The 24,038-nt window shown below is 35.8% G+C and overlaps 1 protein-coding gene across 1 annotated transcript in view; it reads right to left on the bottom strand.

Moving 5' to 3' along the window:
- LOC145686294 (GPN-loop GTPase 2) overlaps nt 1–18,499 on the bottom strand; it is a 39,864-nt gene extending 21,365 nt beyond the window's left edge. Inside the window, exon 1 of the mRNA XM_081759430.1 lies at nt 18,370–18,499. Within this exon, the coding sequence (XP_081615556.1) occupies nt 18,370–18,493 (124 nt within the window). The 5' untranslated portion in view covers nt 18,494–18,499. The remainder of the gene's footprint in view (nt 1–18,369) is intronic.
- Nucleotides 18,500–24,038: the final 5,539 nt, after the last annotated feature.

The following is a 24,038-nucleotide window of genomic DNA, read 5'->3' as shown; positions in this document are numbered from 1 at the left end:
ATTCGGAAAATTATTGCTAAATCGTTGCACAGTTACAGTATAACAGAAATGTGGAAGTACGATTTGACGGATATATTGAAAAACATACGCTTTGACGGATATATAGAAAAACGTAAGTTTAACTTTTGCGCTAGAAGCTAGAGCACTAAGCTCTTACAAATGAAACACGATGACAAACTAAAATGATCTAGAGAAGAAAAAATGTCGATAACTCAAAATAAAGTTAAATAGCCTCTAAAATTGCCCTCAAATACTATATTCTTCATGTTAGCTTTAATTCGTAAAGCATGTGCCTCATCCATCTTGATGGTGGATTTCAGAGCGAAATATGGCATTTAGGTCATGGAATTCTTATCTAACTATAGAATGTACTATAAGAAAGCTATTTAGATAGAAAAATCATGAAAATGAAAAAAAAACAACATTGATTCAAAAAAGCCGGTTTTTTGCATCTCTATCTATATCGTTATTTTGTATACAAGCATTATGAAAATGGCATCTTTCTCTTTTAAAGACTCAAAATTCTTACGTTGCAAATGGTGATTTGGATCTTTTGTACGGATCATTTCACATTACCGCTGATATTATAGCTTCCTTCCCAATAGACATCATCTTCACACAGAAACATTGGGACCCACTTAGTAGGGAGAATTGCATTTAAAAGGAATATTTAAAGCTTATGTTGGCGATGATTGCTACTGCACATGTTACCTTTAGTGGTTATAGAATGAAATTGTACGCAAATAGGGAGACGAACGTTTACATATGACACTGTGCAAGTTGTAATTGTTTTACAGATATGAGGATGTAGGAAGGTGTAAGAATGGAGCGAGTGGTGTAGAAAGCGGCTATCAGCACAAAAAAATACTCCGGGAGATGATGATGGTGTGTGGACCAGGTATCAAATCTTATGATATTGATAAACATTCGCATCGTCGAATTAAATGTTAGCAGAGGTCAACCGAAACGTTTTCTACTCCCAGTTGACAAGTCAACAATTGATATATACACTCCTAATATGATATATTAATATGAGGGCTACCATATTAATAGATTGCAGAACAGAAATTTGTGAGGTAGCTGACAAAGTCAAGATAGTGTACGGCATGTGTGGCGAATGAAGACTTGCTTCGGAGTGACTTAGGATAAATGTTCCGGAGACATGTCCGAAGGGTAGGATAGTTCATTTTCTTATGTCACAGCAGCGTTGACCGGTCAAAGATGAAAATATACATGTCGAATTGAAATGAAATGAAATCTTTCAGTTTTACGTCCCATGGTTATGCCGGTTAGGCTAAACGAGACGGTGATGATGAGAAATAAATGAAATGGTGGAATGAAGAAAGTGGGAGGAAACGGGAGAACCCCGAGAAAACCCACGAGCACGGTGTTTGTCCACCACAAAGTCCACACGGCGCGAGCTGGGATGAACCACGGACCCCAAGCACCGGAGGTGAACGCTCTACACTGAGCCACCGCGCCCCCACATGTCGAATTGAGAAGTAGAATAGAAAACTACGGAAACTGCATTATTTATACCTTATCCTTTAAATTTATTTTACACAATCTATATATATAAAAGAGAACGTACAAATCCTTTGTTAGCTCATCACGCTAATACGGCTGAACCAATTTCTTTCATTTTTGGGGGGTTATTAAGATTTGGACCCTAGATGGTTTTTATCATATCACTTTAATTTTCAATTACCAGTGTCTTGAGATAATTGACCATTCAAGTGTCCATAACGTAGAAATCCTTTGTTAGCTCATCATAGCTAAATCTAACCGTATTTATATGCAACCCACATGACCGTGTCACTCGGCGGGTTAACATAAATGACAGGCGATATAATGTTAACATTTACTGCAATCTTCTATGGTTTTTATCATATCACTTGAAAGCGAAAAAGTAAAAATTATCTAAGTAACAAAGTTTATTGCGTTCCGGGGTGACCCCAGCGAAGCGGGGTGAACGCTGCTAGTTATGAACTAAAGAAAGAAATTCCAATATGGAAATACAATTTGCAAAGTGTTATCAAATGGGGACATTGGAGCATTTAAGTTTACATTCTGGTAGCCACGTTCAGAAGAATATTTAAGCTTATGCCTTGGATATCCAATGCAAGTTCATGCAGAATATATATACTGCGTAACCTGATGTCATAACTGTTAAATAATTTAAATTCATAGAAATTAACTTCAAAATTAAATACATGGATAAATTCAGCTAGTGTATTGCAAATTCAAGAGATAGAAATAACTCGGATAAATTCAGTGAGTGTTTAAAGACTGCTTACTTCGCAAATCCATTTAGGTTATGTAAATTTGTTTCAGAACACTTTGTGTCAACACAAGCAATATTTCACATAAAATTTTTGCTTCTTGGTTTGAAAGCCTGAGTATCTTGTGTTCATAGCTTTCTAGCTGATTGTTGAATCTCAAACAAGAACATGCATACTCAATTGGTTTATAAACATTGTCTAGAGTAACCTTGCCTATTACTTTATCGACGGTATCTTTGTTGTCCGTAATGTTTCTATCCTTATCTGGCTAGACATTGGCACCTACTACAGCATAATCAAAATGACATGTTTATGTTCATCAAATAGCTACTTAAAAAAAAAAAAAAAAAAAAAAAAAAAAGCTTCACACAAAGTACGAAAATATTTCCTTGACGGTTCTGGGGTGAAATGAAGACTCCTGCAAGCTCATCACTACAATGGACTGACATTACAATCTGGTGTAAGCCAAATCTCTAATCATATAATTTGCAATCACTGGCAATTGCTTTACGAAGTTGTCACAGACAGACCATAAACGGAAGTCGAGATTTAGTCACAATATATGCCCTGTCCATTCGAAGTGTACTTATTTCCAGAACTGACGTCACCTAGTGTGAATCGAAAGGTTCAAATTCATAAATATGAGAGTGCATAGTGCGTAGTGCGCGAAGATGTATACTACGACATTAGTGTATTTAGTATGGCGGCTCTTGGTACTAGGAACAATGATACTGTCAGAATTACATCTAATAAAATTTTAGAAACCGTATTGTTAATATTCTTTGTTGAGGTGAATATTTATTTTTGTGAGATGATGTTACAATAATTTTATTGACAAATATGAAAATTAATGTTCTTTCACACACACCGAATCAGTGGTGCCACTGCTTGGGAAGCATTGTTTTAAATTGGAGCGTTCACACGGAGCCACCGTAGTTGTTTTCACTAAAACGGTTGCTGTTACTGTTTTCTCTCGTGAAAAATTTTATCTACCACTGTCAGGGTTCGCCACTTGAGGAGAAGCATTAAATGGGAGTGTTCATACGGAAACATTGAAATGGCCGCCACCGCACACAGTTTTCAATCTTCTGTAAAAGGTATATTACTTAGATTAATGATCAGAGACAAAAATGCATTGTTTTATAGCTTAAAATTTACCTTATTTTATGCGATGCACTGGAGTTCTCGAATGTACTAAAACAACTATACATTATTCCTATATTTTATGTTACAATGCAGTATCATGATGCACTGGAGTTCTCGAATGTATTAAAACAACTACACATTATTCCTATATTTTGTGTTACAATGCAGTATCATTCATCTCGTGAACGCGGATCTATAGGGTGTAAGGAAAAAGAACATCGAAGTAAAGTAAGGAAGAGACTGTTGCGCCTTGTTTATAATACCTAGTTATATCATTAATACTGTCACAGCGTTTGGAGTGGCGCTGTAGGCATCCGGAGTAGCACAGTGCTGCCATCTGTGTATAAAGCGGAAGATGCATGTAGTGTGTGTTTGACTGTTCATGACATACGCTGATATTATACTGAGTTCTGATGGAGTGGCGCAATTACGAAAATCGTCTAGCAGTAATTGCACTGCACAAGGTCGGGAAGGTGAGATTTTCAACCTCCTGAAACCCCTACAAATCAGCAAGAGATTCGCGTATCGCGCCATACAGCATACACCTAGACTGGAACGGCAGCTGACCGCGCAAGGAGTGGCAGACCACGTACAGTACGAACCCAGCAGGTCCGGAAAGCAGTCGCAGCAAGAATTCGAAGAAATCCTGTTCGAACACAAAGTGTGATGGCTGCTGAGATGAACATCAGGAGAAATTCCATGTCTTGTGTGCTCAGGAGTGACCTACATCTACGGGCGTATAAGAGACAGACTGGTCACTTTCTGACCCAAACATTAATGTCGCAGAGGGTCCTTAAATCAAAGAGACTGTTGCGGCATTACGCCAACAATCTGCACAGAAAGATTCTATTCACTAACGAAAAGGTGTTCACAATTGAGCAGGCCTACAACGCCCAAAATGACCGTGTGTATGCCACGTCATCTACTGCAGCTGCTGAGGCAGCTCCAGGGGTTTAGAGGGCACATCATCCTGCCTCAGTGATGGTTTGGTGGGGAATGAGCTACTCAGGCACAACCCAGCTGCATTTTTGCGAACAAGGTGTTAAAACATCTGCCAAGGTGTACCAGGACACAGTGCTAACACCTGTAGTGAAACCATTGTCTGCTACCATGTTCCCTCGAGAAAGGTGGACCTTCCAGCAGGATTCCGCTCCAGGCCACAAAGCGAAAACAACCCAGGACTGGCTGGCACGGAACGTCCCCGACTTCATTTCTACCGCTGATTGACCTTCTAGCAGCCCGGACCTTAACCCGTTAGACTACAAACTTTGGGCAGTCCTTAGGCAAAGGTCTACCATAAACGGCAAACATCTATTGACAGTCTGAAACAATCCTGGACCCGACCAGTGAAGAATTTTCCCATGGGCGTGGTGCGTAATGCCATTGGCCAGTGGCCGGACAGACTTCGTGCCTGCATCAAGGCCAAGGGGGAACATTTCGAAAAATGATTCGTGCGTCAGGTGTAAAATATATCAATGTAAAACATGACCAAAATAAATTGCTTTGGTGTTAATACTCTCTGTGTTATTCACATTCAAACTTGTGATAGTATTTATGATATAACTAGGTACTAACATTTCATCTTCAAAATTACCTTTATAACGCTGTCCTTTCTGTAACATGCCCCTCGGAGGTACAAAGTCATCAATTGTATTTTATTATTTGCATATTAATTACACATATTAATAATCTCATTTTCAGCCTTTTTTTTTTTTTTTTTTGCTAAATGAACCATTTACAGATCTTTATTAGGCTTTATTAGATTATAATGATGATAATCATTATTATTACTTCTAAATTATGCTATGCATACGTGTCGGAAGTTTTATAGGATGGCTTTGTTCATCCGTCCATCCATATGTCGATAAGTATCAAAGCAAAAACGGTACGAGATATCGAGAAGCGTTTTTTGGTTTTTCTTTTTGCGACTCAGCGTTCTAAAAATAGGTTCCAGCTCCTCTGTTAATTCTCTATTCAAACTGGAAGTGGTTCAAACTAGCCATTTCCGATTTCAACGTTTATCTCTATAGTACAAAAACGGTAACAGATACTGAGAAGCCGTTTAAAAAAAAAATGAAATGAAATCTTTAAGTTTTACGTCCCATGATTACGCCGGTTAGGCTAAAGGAGACGGTGATTATGAGGAATGAAATAGTGGAATGAAGAAAGTGGGAAGAAACGGGAGAATCCCGAGAAAACCCACGAACACGGTGTTTGTCCACGTGGCGCGAGCTGGGATCGAACCAGGGACCCCAGCGTCTCAAGACAACATATATCATAAGTATGCACAACACACTCCCAAAAACGGAAGTGGTTGAAATTTACTATTGCTTCCGGTTTCAATACTGATTTTCATAGAACAAAAACTGTAAATGCTTCTGAAATGCAGTTTTCTGCAATTGTAACATTTCAAGAACAGCTTTCGCAGTAGTCACCCCGAGTGTTAACCCATTCGTCTGACACTGTTTAACAACGCGTACGAACAAAAACTTTACACGGAAAAGGGTCATTACATAACTCTCCCAATACCGGTTAATTTTCGGCGCCATAACTCTCATGCACCTACAAGGTCAGACACAACACTGCTCCAGCCAGCAAACTCATAGTTCGAGCATGATACTCCAGATAAAAGCACCGAATCGAAAATGGTCGGATATACAGCGAACAACTTTCTGTAGAAATGTAAAAAAGAGAACCAGCAACATTCGCGTCATCACATACAAGAGACACGGTAAAATAAGAAAATTAATGGTTTTATCACTAAACCTACGAACTGTAGCCTTACAATAGACCTCATTTTATTCAGTACGTATTTTATATATTTGTACTAGTACCACATAGTTATATATAAAATTATAAATACTTATATATTTATATAAACAACTATGCATTTTAGGATGTAACAGTGGGTGATGAAAGAAATCTTGATCATGTTTGAATTCAGCAAGCTTAAATGCTATATAATTAATGCAATATTTCAAAATAGTTTTTCTTACATTTTTGCTCCTTGGCTTGTGTTATCCAATATTGAAATGGAACTCCCTACGAAATGACTGATACATTTTTGAGTGCTGAATGTTGAAACAGAAAAAAAAAAATACATATTTCGTATAGTTTCGTAATTTTAATTCTCCCAATTATTTAATTACATTCAAATGCAACTTTAAGACTGAAAAATAATTTCAAACTCACTACCGAAGTGCGAACTGAATTGGCTTTTTCAACAACAACAACAACAACAACAAAAACAAAAACTTGATGTTCACTAATACCATAATCAGGAAAAGTACAAAATCCAACTCCATGTCGAATTGTAAATTTCAACTGCCAACGCTGTCGTACTGCATATGTGAAGGTTTTCTAAATCAGGCTACTGATCATGAACACTATAAATCACCATTACAAATTTCCCACAGACACTATCAATCCCTGATGAATTTCTGAGAATGAGATCTTTAATTTCCTCTTTAAAAATACAGAATTTCTTATTTGACTATTCTTATCAGTTCCACACGTTTCGATTAATTTTTCTTGCTCACACATTCCAACTCCTTTCGCAATGTACATACAGAATAACATCTTATCTGTTTCAATGTAAGAAGTTATATATTTATTTACTTATTTATTTATTTTGCGTTCAGGAGACCACAGTATTGTACATTTGAATGGTAAGGGGAAAAAAGAAGGAATATCACAAAACTACATTTTCGAGAAAACTTCGATTTAATATTGAAAACCGCGTAAGAAGAATAGGGTTAGTTACATTTTTTGCCCCTTTTTACATGGACATTTTTACATCTATGTATGCGTGGCATATACAGTCAAATAGTACAAAGAGTCACCAACAAATAGGACAAAGCACCCGAAAAAGCACATACATGGACATTTCTTCTTTTTTCCCCTTACCCTTCATTTGTACAAGCGGTATAGAACATGTCAAATCCTATTATTGTCTATATAATAAGCTACTACTATAGTTCCTTATACATCACATTAGTCTTACAACATGATACATATATGTACATAGAAATACCACACCTTATCTATTCATGTACCTGGTTTTATTCATAGTGCGAGAATCTGTAGGTTTTTCTTTACATTATGCTATCTTCATTTAGTATTTAGGAAACACGTATTGAAGATATTTGATTATAATAATATATAAATAAGTATGACTACTTATGTAATAATAACATAAATACCTTCCTATTGATTCATACAACTACAAGTTTCTACCTTCAGCATGTTCATAAAATTCCGTGACAGTATAAAAGCAGTGTTCTTGTAGGTACTTTGTTAGTCTTTGTTTAAAAAGGTGATGAGTGATTCCATTTCAAATCGTCCAGGGTGGTCCACACGACTGTCTCAGATTTAGCTTATTTTTTAAAATAAGAAACTACATACAAAATTATTAGACCCATATTTTTTCTTTTTGCTGAAAAAATTTTTTCCTTCGATATACAGCCTTCCAAAATGGCCGCCCTCCTCTCGGATTGCTCGAAAAACTGAAAAACATGTCAAATTAAAACTTTTATTGTAGACAAACGAGTATATTTAGTACCATAATCGCAATAGCAGGAAGAGTATAAAGTTGTATGTTTCGGTGGAGGGCCAAAATTCGTCTATTGGTCCAATAGGAATCGCGCAATTTACTCGCAATGTTGCTAACTTTGGTGAATTTTTTGCTAACTTCAAACATTTGTTTTTCTGTCCTCACGAGCAATATCAACCATCTGCTTCTAGCATCGAAATCTACTCCATAAGGTCTCTTGAAAATGTAAAGGACTTAGGTTTCTGATTATTACATCCCACGTTATAGCATGATGAAAAGCTGAAAATTTCATTAAGACGCCATGTTTGGACGCCATTTTCTCAAAAAACCCACCTTTTAAAAATCTGAATTTTTTACATGCATTGGAGAAGTACCTAAGTATTTAATATCCGTTAACCGTTCATGCGGCTGCAGCCCCTAACATTCGCAATTAATTATTGAAATTTCGATTTTTGTACTTGCAATGTAAATATTTCCTATGGGCATTTAGGTCCTATACACAAGGCGAATTGAAAGGGAGTAGGAAAATTTTGAGACGTGAATCCTGACATCAAATCCAGTAGAAAAGTTCCTATAAACATGGGTCGAATTCCGCTTCGTTTTCGAGTTACAGGGTTTCAAACTCGGGACCCAAAATCAGTTCGGGACAATAGAAAATAAAATATATATTTCGCGTTAAATCAGAAATTATGTGTTAAAGCTTTGATAAAGTTCAGAAAGTTGATTTATATCAATATGATAATTTTTACGTGTGTTGCAATTCGGTTGGCAGTGTTGCCAACTTGAGGACTTTTATTTGTTTCCAAATGACACTACGTGGATTTTATTTGATATTTGGTATTCATTAATGATTGCAAACATCACACGAAGCACAATTTTCCCTCACATCACTACTGTTTTCGAAAACTTACATGTATTTCATTAAAAGGTTTTATCTTGTGCGTTATTAATAGTTTGTGTGATTCGGTGTCGTGAACATCGTCCTAGTGTTCTTTGGAACCATTAAAATTGTTTACAACGGTAGCATGACATTGTAGTGCACTAGTTAAGCGTTTGTGTGAATAACAATGGGGAAGTCCTATTAGAGTAAGGACCTATTAAACGTGTTGATTATGCTAAAAGCCGTAAGATGATTATGCACAGAAAGAATTCTAGACAAAAAAAAATTACCTTGCGGTAAAATATATGGATTGCGTACAGCGTGTCAGCCCAAACGTACTATTAGGGGAGGATGATTATTAGTGTCCTGTACACAAGGCGAAAGGCAGTATGAAAAATTTTGAGATGTTAATCCTTCACCGTAGTCTCGGTTTCACCGATAACGGCCGTTTTAATGGGAGGACATTCATGTTTAGCATGTTAACTGTCTGGTTAATGGTTTCCAAATTTACATTTAGAGGAACAAATTCTTTATCCTGCTGGCGCATAATTTCATATTTACATCTTTCGTGATCACCATTCACACCAATATGTCACACACATTCACGTTGTTCACGGTAAATATTCAAAGCACCCTTTACACGAATAATCATTCTCTCCTAATACTACGTTTTGGCAGACGCGCTGTACGCAATACATATATTTTACCGCAAGATAAAATGTTTGTCAAAAATTCTTTCTGTACACAATTATCTTATGCCTTTTAGAATCATCAACACATTTAATACGGCCCTTACTGTAATACAGTGAGAAAAAAATTGTAGGTGGCGCACTTAAAGAGATAGGTTACATGCACAATTCCTGTAATTTTTGAACAACGTACAGCAGACGTATAACTGAAAACGCATGTTTTATAATACTTTCTGTATAAGTGTTCCATCTATATGTACTTTCTGTATAAAACAATGTAGGCGGTCAGGATCTCACATACAAATGGACGTATATAACATATAGCTGACGAAAATAACATAAGTATATGCATGTGATATACGGAAAACTGTTAGATGTCAGACATCCTGCAACGGCATGATGTAACACCTAAGGGCAGTGCCTATGTAGCATACGGATAACGTATGCTCCGTACTGATATCTATAGTAAGCAAGAGGATACCGTATATTTGTACAATACACAGGGTGTCTACTGGAATACCAGAAAATAAATTCATGACTTTTTCATGACTTTTCATGACCTTTTTGTTCAAATTTTCATGACCATAGCGATAAAAATTTACCATTAGTAATAATAAACCCCTACCATCAGTGGTGCATCGGAACTATGCGGGTTGCTAGTCTTAAATATAACTTATTGTGAATCTTAAAGAAAGAATCTAAAATTCTGCCGCCTTGTGCTCGAGCACAGAATAGCACTTACCTAAATACGGGCCTGCTCTTAACCAGTGAATCACTCTATACTGTATTTGAAGTTTTAATTCTGAGTATAATTATCCATCTAGCAGAAATTTGTCTGAAATTAAGCACTCAGAGAACTGCCCAAAGACAAAACAAATTATAAAAGAAATTCGTTTTAAAAAAAATAGATCATCAAATTTAAAATCTGCAAACTCAAACGAATAATATTATTTGCATAAGTCTAAAGGCCCAAAAAATACACAATTTACATTTCTTAGAAGTAAAGAAATAGCAGATCAGAAAGTTGGACAGTAAAAAGTTGTTACTATATTACAGAGACTAGAAGATGAAATGGGGAGCAGCTAGGAAGACAGTAAAGTACCAGTTAGCAAGCACTAACTGGTGGTGGAAATTCTCACAATTACTGACCTGATACAACTGTTTCAGTACATGCAGTATGAGGTATAAAAGTATGAAGTATAAAAATATACTCTGAGATTTCAGATTTTCATGACCAGTTGGGTAAATAAAGGACATTTTCATGGCTTCCATGACCACCATGCAAAATATATTACTTTTTCATGACTTTCATGACTTTCATGACCAGTAGACACCCTGATATACCGCTGTCCGGAAAACGGACTTTTATCTTTGTAGGACTTCCCCATTGTTACTCACACAAACACTATAACTAATGCATTACAATGTCATGTTACCAGTGAAAACAATTTTCATGGTTCCAGAGAAAACTAGGACGATGTTCACGACACCGAATCTCGTAATAAACTTTTTCGTGGTTGCAGCAGAACTTCTTGATTAAGTTCAAACTTGATGCGTGGAGTTACAAGAGGTTTTGCAATAATAAAAATATTTTCTTCTTCTTCTTCTTCTTATTATTATTATTAATAATATTATTATTACAACTTACACAGACGTACTTTTTATTCGCCATTGTGCTTCATGTGATGTTTGCAATCATTAATGAATACCAAATATCAAATAAAATCCACGTAGTGTCATTTGGAAACAAATAAAAGTTCTAGCAAGTTGGCAACACTGCCAACCGAATTGCAACACGCGTAAAAATTATCATATTGATACAAATCAACTTTCTGAACTTTATCAAAGCTTTAACACATAGTTTCTGATTTAACGCGAAATATATATTTCATTTTCTATTGTCCCGAACTGATTTTGGGTCCCGAGTTTGAAACCCTGTAACTCGAAAACGAAGCGGAATTCGACCCATGTTTATAGGAACTTTTCTACTGGATTTGATGTCAGGATTCACGTCTCAAAATTTTCCTACTCCCTTTCAATTCGCCTTGTGTATAGGACCTAAATGCCCATAGGAAATATTTACATTGCAAGTACAAAAATCGAAATTTCAATAATTAATTGCGAATGTTAGGGGCTGCAGCCGCATGAACGGTTAACGGATATTAAATACTTAGGTACTTCTCCAATACATGTAAAAAATTCAGATTTTTAAAAGGTGGGTTTTTTGAGAAAATGGCGTCCAAACATGGCGTCTTAATGAAATTTTCAGCTTTTCATCATGCTATAACGTGGGATGTAATAATCAGAAACCTAAGTCCTTTACATTTTCAAGAGACCTTATGGAGTAGATTTCGATGCTAGAAGCAGATGGTTGATATTGCTCGTGAGGATAGAAAAACAAATGTTTGAAGTTAGCAAAAAATTCACCAAAGTTAGCAACATTGCGAGTAAATTGCGCGATTCCTATTGGACCAATAGACGAATTTTGGCCCTCCACCGAAACATACAACTTTATACTCTTCCTGCTATTGCGATTACGTTACTAAGTACACTCGTTTCTCTACAACAAAACTTTTAATTTGACATGTTTTTCAGTTTTTCGAGCAATCCGAGAGGAGGGCGGCCATTTTGGAAGGAAAAATTTTTTTTCAGCAAAAAGAAAAAATATGGGTCTAATAATATTGCATGTAGATCCCATATAAAAAAAATAAATGAAATCTGAGACTATGATGGGGCCCAATTGTGGTTTGCCTGGACGATTTGAAATGGAATTGTCTGATCAGATTTTGAGTTTCTTATGTTGATGGGTAAGCTATTATAAATTTGTATTCCTGTATATTTTGGACCTTTTGGTAAAGTGCTGTATTATGAATGGAAATTGCAAGATCGCTTTTGTTTCTGGTATTCTATGTATGAATGTCACTGTTGCATTTAAGAGACGGTTTCAAGTATTTTCTTATAAAGATTGCCTTCGTAATATATAAAGGCAAGGCAGTGGGAAAATTTTAAGCTCACAGAATATTCTTTTGAATGATACTCTTGATTTTGTACCTTTCATTGTTCTCAATACCCTTTTTTGAATCTTAAAAATTGTCTTACTTTCTGCTGCGTTTCCCCAGTGTACTATTCCATACGTAAGTAGACTCTCAAACTGACTATGATAAATTACTTTTAATGCTGATATGTTGAATGATGTTTTCACACTTTTTAAGGCATAGTGCACTTTACAAAGTTTTTTTTGGAGTACAGATACGTGCTTATCCCACGTTAGTGTATCACTTACCCGAGTCCTAGAAATTTCGTTGCTCTATCGTTATCTACAAATTTATTTTTAATAGATATGATTGGATTATTTACATTTGTATTTCGAGAGTGATGAAAGTTTATTACTGTAGTTTTATCGGTATTTAATTTTAATTTATTATTTTCAAGCCATGAGTTTAATTCTTCTATTGTTTGTTCGATACTAACTTTCATTTTACTGTCAGTGTATTCAGTAATAGCTAGACTTGCATCGTCAGCAAACATGGTTGGTTTGGCTGTTTTTAAGTAAGCTGGAAGATCATTGATGAAAATTATAAAGAGAGTAGGACCTAAAATCGAGCCTTGTGGCACCCCGCATTTTATTGGTTTGATGTCAGAGGTATATTTGGAACCTGTACCCCGCTGATCCGTGTAATCAATTACTACGGTTTGATTTCTATCTTCTAAATAGCTTTGGAACCATTTATTTACAACTCCTCTTACACCGATATTGTTTAGTTTTTCGAGGAATATTTGATGCGAAACAAGGTCGAATGCCTTAGTTAAGTCTAGAAAAATGCCAGTACATTTTTTTCTGTCATCTAATGCATCCCGAATATAATCGAGATAATTAAATATTGCTGTCTCAGTTGACTTTTTGCGTTGGAAACTATTCTGAGCAATGTCTATTGTATTATATTTTTCCAAGAAGCTTACTATACGTTTTTGCATAGTTGATTCGATGATTTTTGAGAAGGGCGAAAGTAAGGCAGTGGGTCTATAGTTTTCTACCTTATACCTATCATCTTTTTAATGAATTGGCTTAATTCGTGCTAACTTTAATTTTTGAGGGAACTGTCCTGATGAAAAGGAAAGATTTATAAGATATGTCAAAGGTTCCTCTATATAAGCGGTACTTTTCTTCAGTATTGCCATTGGGATGTTATCAAAACCAACAGACCATTTGACTTTATGCTTTGAAATTATTTGAGCAACTTCGTTAGGTATTACTGGCTGAAGGAACATCGTTTTTTGTATCCTATTTTCCGTAGATTTTATTTCGAATTTAGTACCCGTTATACTTTTATTTCCGATTTCAGTAAAATAGATGTTCATAATATTAGCAACTAATATTGGGTCAGTTATTTTAGTGTCGCCATGATTCAATTCAATGTTTCCTATCTTCTTGGAAGATGTTTTGCTATTTGTTTCACTTTTTACTATTTTCCAAAGTTTTTTTGATTTATTTTATGAACGCTCAATTTGTTTGTCATATTCCATTCTTTTAGCCATTTTTATTACACGTCTATATATGCGCTTGTAATTCGCGTAATAGCTATTAATTTCCCGGTTCGATAACTCTTGTTTGACTCTTTGTGTCAACTCTCTAGTTGTTTTCTGGATTTCTTTATTCCTGAAGTTATCCACAACTTTGTCTTATGTGTGTAAATTTTATAAGTGGTAGTCGGGAATACTGCATTAAAGTAATTACTATATATATTAAGGAAATATTCCCAGGCTTTATCTACTGTAGTTTGCTTGTAGATATCCTCCCATGTTTCGCCGCTTAAGAGATAGTTGAAGTAAACCACATTGTCTTCGCTAAAATTTCTTTTAGTGATAGTTTTCGATATTCTGTTAGTATTGGTACTGGTTACATTTAGAATGGTAAAAATTTGAGCTTCATGGTATCCGGTATTGAAAACTTTCACGTAATATTCTAAAACATCTTTGTTTAGAAGCATTTGGTCTATTGCGCTTTTTGTTGTCGGTGTTATTCTGGTGGGTTTCCTAACTACTGGCGTTAAGTTGTATGAATCAATAAGAACCTGTACGTTTTTATCGATTTCGCTTGACAAAAAATTAATATTGGTCACCTATAACTACTACTTTATTACCTGGAGTAGTTATTTTTTTCAGTATCTCATCTAAATTGTGTACTAGTACCTTAATATTGCTATTTGGGGTTCTGTAAATACAAATGATAAATAGTTTTTGTTTTGGTAACTCTATTATACAGGACTTTTTTGGTGTTGAGGTAAGTAAAATTTTTACATATATTTGTCTTTAATCCTGTTTTGATGTAGATCGCAACTCCCCCTCTTTGGGTATTTGTTCTACAGTACCACTCTACTAATGTATAGTTATGGATTTTATAATATTCTATTTCATCTAATTTTAGCCAATGTTCCGTTATACAGATTACATGTATATTATCCAATTCAGTGGAAAGTAGTACTTCTAGCATGTTAATTTTTACCTTATTGAGACCTTAACCATTTTGATGCAAAATATTAATACTACCTATCGATACATGTGGAGTATTTTGTTTCTTGCTTAAGTTTTTTCTGTGATGCGTAAATATTGGTTATGAATTTGTTATCGTTTCACGAATGTTTGAACATTTATTAGTATCGGTATCCCCTACCATAAAAATCACTGGATAACACTTTTCGCGTTCTCTTCCGTCGTTCTACCTTTTGGCCATTTTCTGTAGTTACATCGTTTACTCGACTGTTTTCTGTGCGTGGATACAATAACTTGTTTTCATAATTTAGATTACTAACACTACTAACTTTACTAACGTTACTGCTAATTTAGCCTGACCCTATAACGCCATCATAATCTGCTGTCACCTTGCTACTATCTTCTGCTTTCTGGTTTAAACCATTTGACCTCTGTACTAAACTAATTCTATCCACATAATCTAACCCTACACCAATAGAGCATGCATTTTCGTTGAATTGAACATCAAGGCTCTTGTTTGTGATATTTCTACTGTCAAGTACTACAGGAGCTACACCTTTCGTATTTTCCACTGAGACTTGCCATGCTAGTGGTATAGGATCCCTTTTAGGCTGCTGTTTGACTAGATTGCATGGTTTTTCTGCCAAAATTGTTTTACCTGTCCCGTTGAAATGCAACCCATGTTTGGTATGATACTCCCGTGGACTGTTGCTAATATCTAACACTTTAACATTTTTGAAATGTTTACACACTTTTATTGTTTCTTTATTAGTCTTCTGCACTTCTTTATTCACAATTGATGCTTCAATAAGGTCGTGTCTGTGCGGTATAGTGCTTACTATGACATTTGTATGCGTTAGGTTGGGTAAAGTTTTTCTTAATACTTCAACAACGCTTCGATAGTCATTTTTTGCAACATTTGCGCCACAGTCATTTTTTGCAACATTTGCGCCACCTATCACAATGACAGTATCATATTTCTTGTCATAACTTTATCATTGGTTACTGGTTTAATTATTTCACTAAGTCCTGCGCCTGGTTTCACAATCCCTACAATTTACACATTTGCACTACTACGTTTCATTCTTTCAGCTATACCTCTTCCATGACTATCTTGATTCGAAACTCTCGTTCTCTAACCACATCTCAATAGTTAAGAAATCAATGCATATGCTGGGGTTTCTTTACCGATTCACTGAACTACATACTGTGGCATCATTAACATTCCATAAAACTCTAATAGCACCCAAGATCGAATACTGCTCTCCCATATGGGCCATGGCCGCACCTGCACAGCTCTCTGGACTTGAGTCTATTCTCAATTTCTTTATTGCAATAGTACGTTTTCGTGTTCCCGCACTTCGAATATTACCTAAGGAGGAAATTTTGCGATATCTTAATATCCAGACGCCGGAAGTACGCAGAAATAACTGATTTGAAGTTTCTTCGTAAGATTGTAAATGGGAACCTAAGATCAGAAACCCTAATTCAACAACTATCCTTACATGCCCCTTCCCGCAAAACCCGGAATACCCACCTATTCCATCTTGCACGCCCTAGGTTGACAATTATACAGAGGTCTCTTTTTCACCAAGTACCCAACTATTATAATAATCTAACAAGTGAGGTGGACATTTTTTCGAGCTACCCGGTGTTTGAAAGAGCAATAAAACGCGTGTTGGCTAAATAATATTACTTGTGCACTCTTTGTTAATACTATTGATGTTACTGTTGCTGTTTATTTTTTAATTCTTTTTCTTTTTCTTTTTTTCCGCTTGTTGACATTTCCGTGTAAAATGCCACAATTATGCTGTATCTGGGAATTTGTTCAATAAATAAATAAATAAATAAATAAATAAAATAAATAAATATTCCCTTGCACATGAAAATTTGGGGTCTTCACTTTTGAATCACAGTCTTCAACTTGCTTTACCGTCAACACTGGTTTTAATTTATTTTCCACTGGTATACCGTTTATGACATTTCTTGACTCGCGCACCATAAAATTTTGACCTGATGTTAACTCAGTAGTAATACTCAATATCTGAAACTTATTTGTTACCTCAATATTTGTAGCTAATGATTGCTGCTTTTTTGCACGATTTATGCCGTCTTTTTTCTTTACCGTTATCCAATTTCTAGTTTTATCCCGCCCCTGTTGTTTTACTGTTATTTTTCACAGCATCACTATACAATTCTTGTATATATTGTGGATTGTTTTCACTTTCTTTACCTTGCACTAGGCTGACGTTAGTGATTTGCAGCAATTTTGTAGTAAGTTCTATGTTTTCATTTTTTAGTGCATTCAACTCAGATTTCAGTTCCTGTATATCTTCTGTTAGAAGTTTTAAACATGCTTCTACACTTTCGATATTACAATCACAGTTGACTTTTTTTGATGCATTACCGTCTTTTGTTTCCAAAGCATGATTGGGGACCTGAAGAGTTTTCGGCTTTGATTTACTTATGAATGTGTCCCTGATTCTCATTTTATTTTCACACTCATCACAATATTCTATAATACTATTGGCATTGTTTTTTGCCCCACAATTACACAACTTAAAACCTTTACTTAAATTTGCTTCCACTGCTGTTTTTTGTATACAACCTCTAGCCGCCACATTGCTCTCATATTCATTGTCCACAAATAGAAACTTACATTTAACTAGTGATCGTTAAAAAAAAAAAAAACTACCATCATCCAGTAATTCCAACACGTTTAACACTAATTCGTTTCATAAATGTTTAAAGTGCTTTCATATCGCAAACTGTATTCACTCATATCTAAATACTATAATAATAATAATAATAATAATAATAATAATAATAATAATAATAATAATAATAATAATAATAATAATAATAATAATAATAAGTTTTATTTAACTTTACTTTTCGACGTTTATTTTTTCTTTCACCCATAATTTTCACTTCTAAACTTTTTGAACTTTTCTTCAGGGTTAATGGGTTAAAAGAAAAGTCGAACTATTTTTCTTAAAGATCACACACACCTCAATTATCTTCTATAGATTTGGTATTATCCTTAATGTGTAAAAAGAAACTGAAAATATTACTTTTTCTTCTCGACGGGTCCTAAATTTATTGGAATATGGTAAAACAAGATCCTAATAAATTGTTATACATTTGTAAGTATTTATTTTCTCTCTTTTACACAAATGTATACGACCACTCTTTCTAGCAGTAAAAAAAGAAAAAGAAAAAACGCACAAATGTACGGTAAAATAAAATTTATTATTACATGTATCGACAAATGTTTGTTGTTTGGATAAAGCTTTCCGAAACTAGTACAACACTGATTTGCGTACTTACCAATATTGACAACAGCTACTTTTCTACCAATGCTCTCTAAGAACTGACTCATTCCATTACAGTAAGTCGTTTTTCCACTACCTGGTGGACCAATCACTAGTTGACCGTAAATTGCGCTCATCATTGATCTCTGAAAAATATAGTATAAAATACAATTCAATGAGTGAAAAACTCAGGTCTGGACTGAAATTGCCTCCAGGTTATCATGCTGGTAAGCAAATTGTCATTCCCCAGTCAGAAAAGTCATACATTTTCACTTCTGTGATTACAGGGGTTGGACAAAAAGATCTAAAACATTTGCAAAAGTGTGAAAATCATACCTAGTATAGTGTGAGGCCTCCTTTTGCATCCAAAACAGCTTGGATCCTACGTGAAATGGACGTATACAGCTCCTAAATCGTGGTGTGTGGAATTTTGTACCATTGTTTCTAGAAAACATGCTCCAGTTTCTTAAGGAATGCTGGTGGAGGGTAATGAGACCGAACACGCCTTTCTAACTCAGACCACAATGGCTCAATGATGTTCAGATCTGGTGATTGTGGGACCCAGGAGAGGTGTGATAGCTCCTGGTCATGCTCCTCAAACCATGATTTCACCGTTTTTGCAGCGTGACAGGGTGCCAAGTCATCTTGGTAGATGCCATCACCATCAGGGGACAATATTTGGGACATGGGTAGAACCTGGTCCTCCAAAATGGCCTCATACGCCTTAGCGTTGATCATTCCATGCAGAGCTATGATGGGACTTGCAGAAAACCACGATATCACTGCCCATACTGTAACAGAACCACCCCCATGCTTTACAGTTGGGGGCAGACAGACCGTATCATAGGCTTGCGACGGTGTTCTCCATACGTAAATACGACCGGTTGTTGGAAACAAGGTGAAGCTCGATTCACCGGACCACATTACGTGTTTCCACTGCTCATGAGTCCACGCCTTGTGGTCCTTGCACCACTGGATACGCCTCTTCGCATTTACTGTTGTGATCAGGGGTTTGGCGATAGCGGCTCTGCCATGAATTTTCATTTTATGAAGCTCTCGTCGCACTGTTTTCGATGAAACCGGCTTCTGTAGGCCGGAATTGAGTTCAGACGTAATTTTCATTGCAGTGGTCTTCTTTTTAGCTGCTACAATCTGTTTTAATGCCCTCCAGTCCCTATCTGACAGGACTGTCTTTCGACCACTGTTGTGCTTTGCAGACGTCGTTTGCTCATGAATTGTGTATGTCCTCGTGACATTGGACACAGTGCCTTTTGATACCCCCACAATGTTCGAAACTGTTGCCACTGAAGCTCCAACCAGACAGGCACCAACGATCATGCCTCTTTGGAAGTCTGTCAGGTCGCCCATTTTACCGCACCACTTTCACACCACTACACTTACAGGTGAACTGTTACTGCTGACGGAAGAGGAAAGTCCACATGACACATTGAAACAAAAAACGATCGGCAACCACAACACGTGTTGTACAGTGGAGGGCCAAACTTACGTGTCCTGTATGAAGTGTTTTTAGATTTTTTTTTTGGTCCAACCCCTGTATGTTCAGCCATTCAGAAAACAAGTTTTATATAACTTCTGTTGTGATTCAACAACTCAATTTTTATACATCTATTAACAATTACGATGGTTGAATTACTACATAGATATGGTCATTACCCTGGCTGTCCGTATCAGGTTCGATTTCCAGTGGAAACACTTGGTTGAAAAGGTTTAACAGCTTTTTCAGTCCAGTCAACCTTTGTGAAGTATTTCCTGGTTTTCCTCATTCATACCAAGCAAATGACGGGATGATACCTAGGATACAGGTTCCAGGCCGTTACCTTCCTTCGCCATTCCTTTCTTCATTCCTCCTTTCCCGAATAGTGTACTTGATGAGGGACGCCATTCCTCATACTTGAAAAGCTTAAGGCTATACAAGCCGGTAATGCTCAGAAATATGCCTAAAATAAGTAAATAAAACTGGTTGTCCAAACAATATTAGTTGCGGTACAGAACAAGCAATTAAGAAGAGCCAAATACCAATCACAGAGTGAAACATGTGGTTGGTTTGGGAATAAGCGGTTTAGTTTAGTGGTTGGCACATCGTTATTGTAACTCGGAGATTCTAGTTTGATATCCAGCTCAGTCGCAGCCACCGATTCTTCTGGCTATTTCTTACGTATACAATACAATTTTCGCACTTAAAACAATTGATCTTTTTAGGCATTTCAAAATATTGATACTTAAAGAAACTGCGATCTATGGGTGAAGTCAATGAACTGGTTGTCTGTAAAGTTCGTTAATTTATTAGCTAGCTTAGTTTGCAAGATACCGTACGTCATTATAGGATGAATATGACGATACAAGATACCAAAAGATGGGGTGGAATGAACAATAATAGATGAAATAATGAACTTGGACGAAACAAAAACCACTAGGAATATTAACGCAGTGTTGATATGCCCCCATAGCAAATTTACGTATCTACAATAAAATTCACTTCTGTCCATTCTCAAGGTCAATACTAATATCGAGCCTTTTTTTCATGAAAAATGCTGTATTTTAAAAATTTTCCACTTCCACGAAACAGCAAGAACAATACATTAGGTTGTCTACCAAAATAGCAAAATAAAAAATCGTGACTTTTTCTTGACAACAAAATTAAAGATCTTGTTCCCTTTTTTAAAAAATCAACTTCTATTAAGAAAGGCTGAAAATTAGAAATTAAGAAAACAATATTTTTTATACAAAATCCCTATCAGAAGGTCGGATACGATGAAAAATAAAACTATCCTTTAACAATAGAGGTAGATCTGTATTGTCTATTAATGTATATAAAAACTAGTGCTTCATACTTCATCCTGAATGGGGAATGGCCACACAAAACTTGACATATACATAAAGCTTAACAACACTTTTTTAAAAGTTTTTCTTCAATCTCTGACTCAATAGTTTCAATGACTTCATTTTTCTCAACCATTAGTACACTTTTTTTTCCATCTAAGATATTTAGGCCATATACTGCCTTATTTTATTTTTCAACTTTTTCTTTTTTAAGTGCTTCTTTTCGTACGGGAAAATACTTAGTTTTCCCATAGGATGATATATTGGTAAAGTAACAACTTTTTACAAAATATTATACTGCAGTTAGTACTGAAGGATTTATTTGTAAAATATAAACATGATTATAAGTTTTTGGAAAACTTCGTCCGAAGAAAACTCACCTCAAAAGTAAACTACCCCTTACGGATTTCTTTTTACGCGAAGTGATACACGTAACATTGTGGGATTAATAATGAAATATTTATTTATGAAATATGAACAAAATCGCCTGAGTGGTTTTTCAGAAAAAAATTGAAAAAATTCACTCCCAAAGAGTAAACTGCCCTTGAGGATTTTTTTCAAGACAAATGAATTTGTCATATTGTGAGGTTATTAGTGAAATATTTGCTTGTGAAATATAACAAAATCTCCGGAGTCGTTTGTGAGAATATCGCCTGGAAACAAGACGCTACAAAAATTACTCACACGATTTTTCTGGCTATCCCTGGTTTTCCAGAACATTTTTGAAACTTGCCCTGATAATAAGCCAAACAGGCTTTTCCAGTAAACAAGACCATGATACATACATAATATATTTTTACCCTAATCAACTAGGGTAATATAGAAAAAAATACAATATGTTCATATTAAATCACAGAACAATTACTCACACGATTTCCCTGGCTTTCCAGAACGTTTTCGAAACTTGCCCTGATAATAAGCCAAACAGGCTTTTCCAGTAAACAAGACCAAGTAAGCATAGCGATGATACATACATAATATATTTTTACCATTTGTGATATGAGGGTTCAAGTCCCTGTGGGGGAACGACAAGTTATGAGGGTATTGGGTTTAATCCCTGAGTATCCTTGTACTAATTTATAAAAGAAAACAGATTAAGTGATACCAACCCGCAAGTAAACATTAGCCAACTGAGAACAAAACTGGTGAAACTCTGGATTTGAACCATGGACTTTTGATATATACCGTGTTCGTGATTATTTCCTGTTTCCACCTCAGTTGAATCAGCTGATTGTTCCATTCGTGGTTACCCAGCGTACGGTCAGTATTCGGGGAACTTTGGTGAGATATGTATTTCTTTTCATGTATTCTGCGAAAAAGAATACCAACCTCTTGTGCTGCTGAAACTGCTAACATAATGAGACAAATACATGCACAATACTTATCCTTTAACACAAAATATTATTATATAGCGTGCACACTTTTACGTCACTTGCATATTAATTAACTCACACAAAACATATATTTGATACGTATATGTTAAGCTTTTCAAATCTTGTGGCACTATATTTTACAAGCACTAAAATAGTTTTTAAATTGTAATAATGTGGCCCGTATTACGCGACGACCGAATACCGATATTATCGCGCACGTATTCTCGGTAACGAAAGCCGAATAACCGAAAATATAGGCGTAAACACTGTTCACTGGAGTTAACGTTTTAATGCACTATTAACTGTAATGTTCATTCCTTCCGCGTGCTTGTTCCATTCTGGCTAGTACAGGCTACTCCGCTGCATCATTTTGTAGATTTTGTAGATAATTAAAACTTTGATGCATTTTCATGTTGAAATCATCTTTTTAAATTAATTTTCTAGTTGTAACAATACTAATGAAATTAACACAAAGAATTGCATTGAAACTTTTGTGCTTGCATTTATAACTATGTAAAATATTGAAGTGGTTAATTATATCCTCTCATCTCTTCCGTTGCCAAGATTTTACTCTATTTGTTATAGGAATTTCACTACTTATAGTAAGTTCACTTCACTATAATTGTAAAATAAATTAAAGTCAAGTGGGAAGCCATACAAAATTGTCTATCTTCGTTCGTGGCTAGCATCTCACTCTCCGCCTCTTTGTTAGAGCCAGTTGTCTATCACAATGAAGGCGTATGAATATATTGATAGGGCAAAAGTTAGTTCCTATAAAACACTTAGTCTTTAGGTAGTTGCTTCACTTAAAAAAAGTAAGTGAGTAATTATTACATTAGTAAAAGCACATTAACCACATTTAAATAACACAAAATATGCACATTTTTGCATATAGTTCGCCGCTGCCTTTTAGGCTTGAACTTCAGCTTCCGAAGGTAGGGGAAAAAGGCAAGCTGAGCCGCATTTTTCTTCCAAATTAAGGCATACAAAGAAAACAATGGACAAGTGAACATACACACATAGAAACTTGTGTGCAAAAAAGTTCGCCACATATCAATTCTAAGAATTTTGTCTGGCTGCGCACTGATTCCTAAAACTCCTCTTCCGTATACGAGGGTTGATTAAAAAGTATATATAACGATAGCGTTATAGTACAAAATAAAGAATTTCAGGGAGTAACAGAGCATGTGAGGAACTGGAACTACAATTCAGTGTGAGTAGAGAAATCGTTCGGCAGTACCTCTATCAACTTGGGAAGCATTACAAATTTGGTCGATGGGTCCCACATAATTTGACTCCGGGCCAGAAGGCAACGCGAGCACACACCTGTGTTTCTTTGCTGTCTCGTCTGAGGGAGAAGCCATTTCTGGAGAGGATGTTCACATGTGATGAGAAGTGGGTCCTGTACGAAGCTCTACGGCACCGTCATCATTGGTTAGCATCCCATGAACCGGTTTCAAAACAGCCGAAA

This window comes from Thermobia domestica, chromosome 5 (assembly GCF_964235325.1).
Source record: "Thermobia domestica chromosome 5, izTheDome1.hap1.1, whole genome shotgun sequence".
NCBI lineage: Eukaryota > Metazoa > Arthropoda > Insecta > Zygentoma > Lepismatidae > Thermobia > Thermobia domestica.
This window is presented reverse-complemented; position numbering and strand designations above follow the sequence as displayed.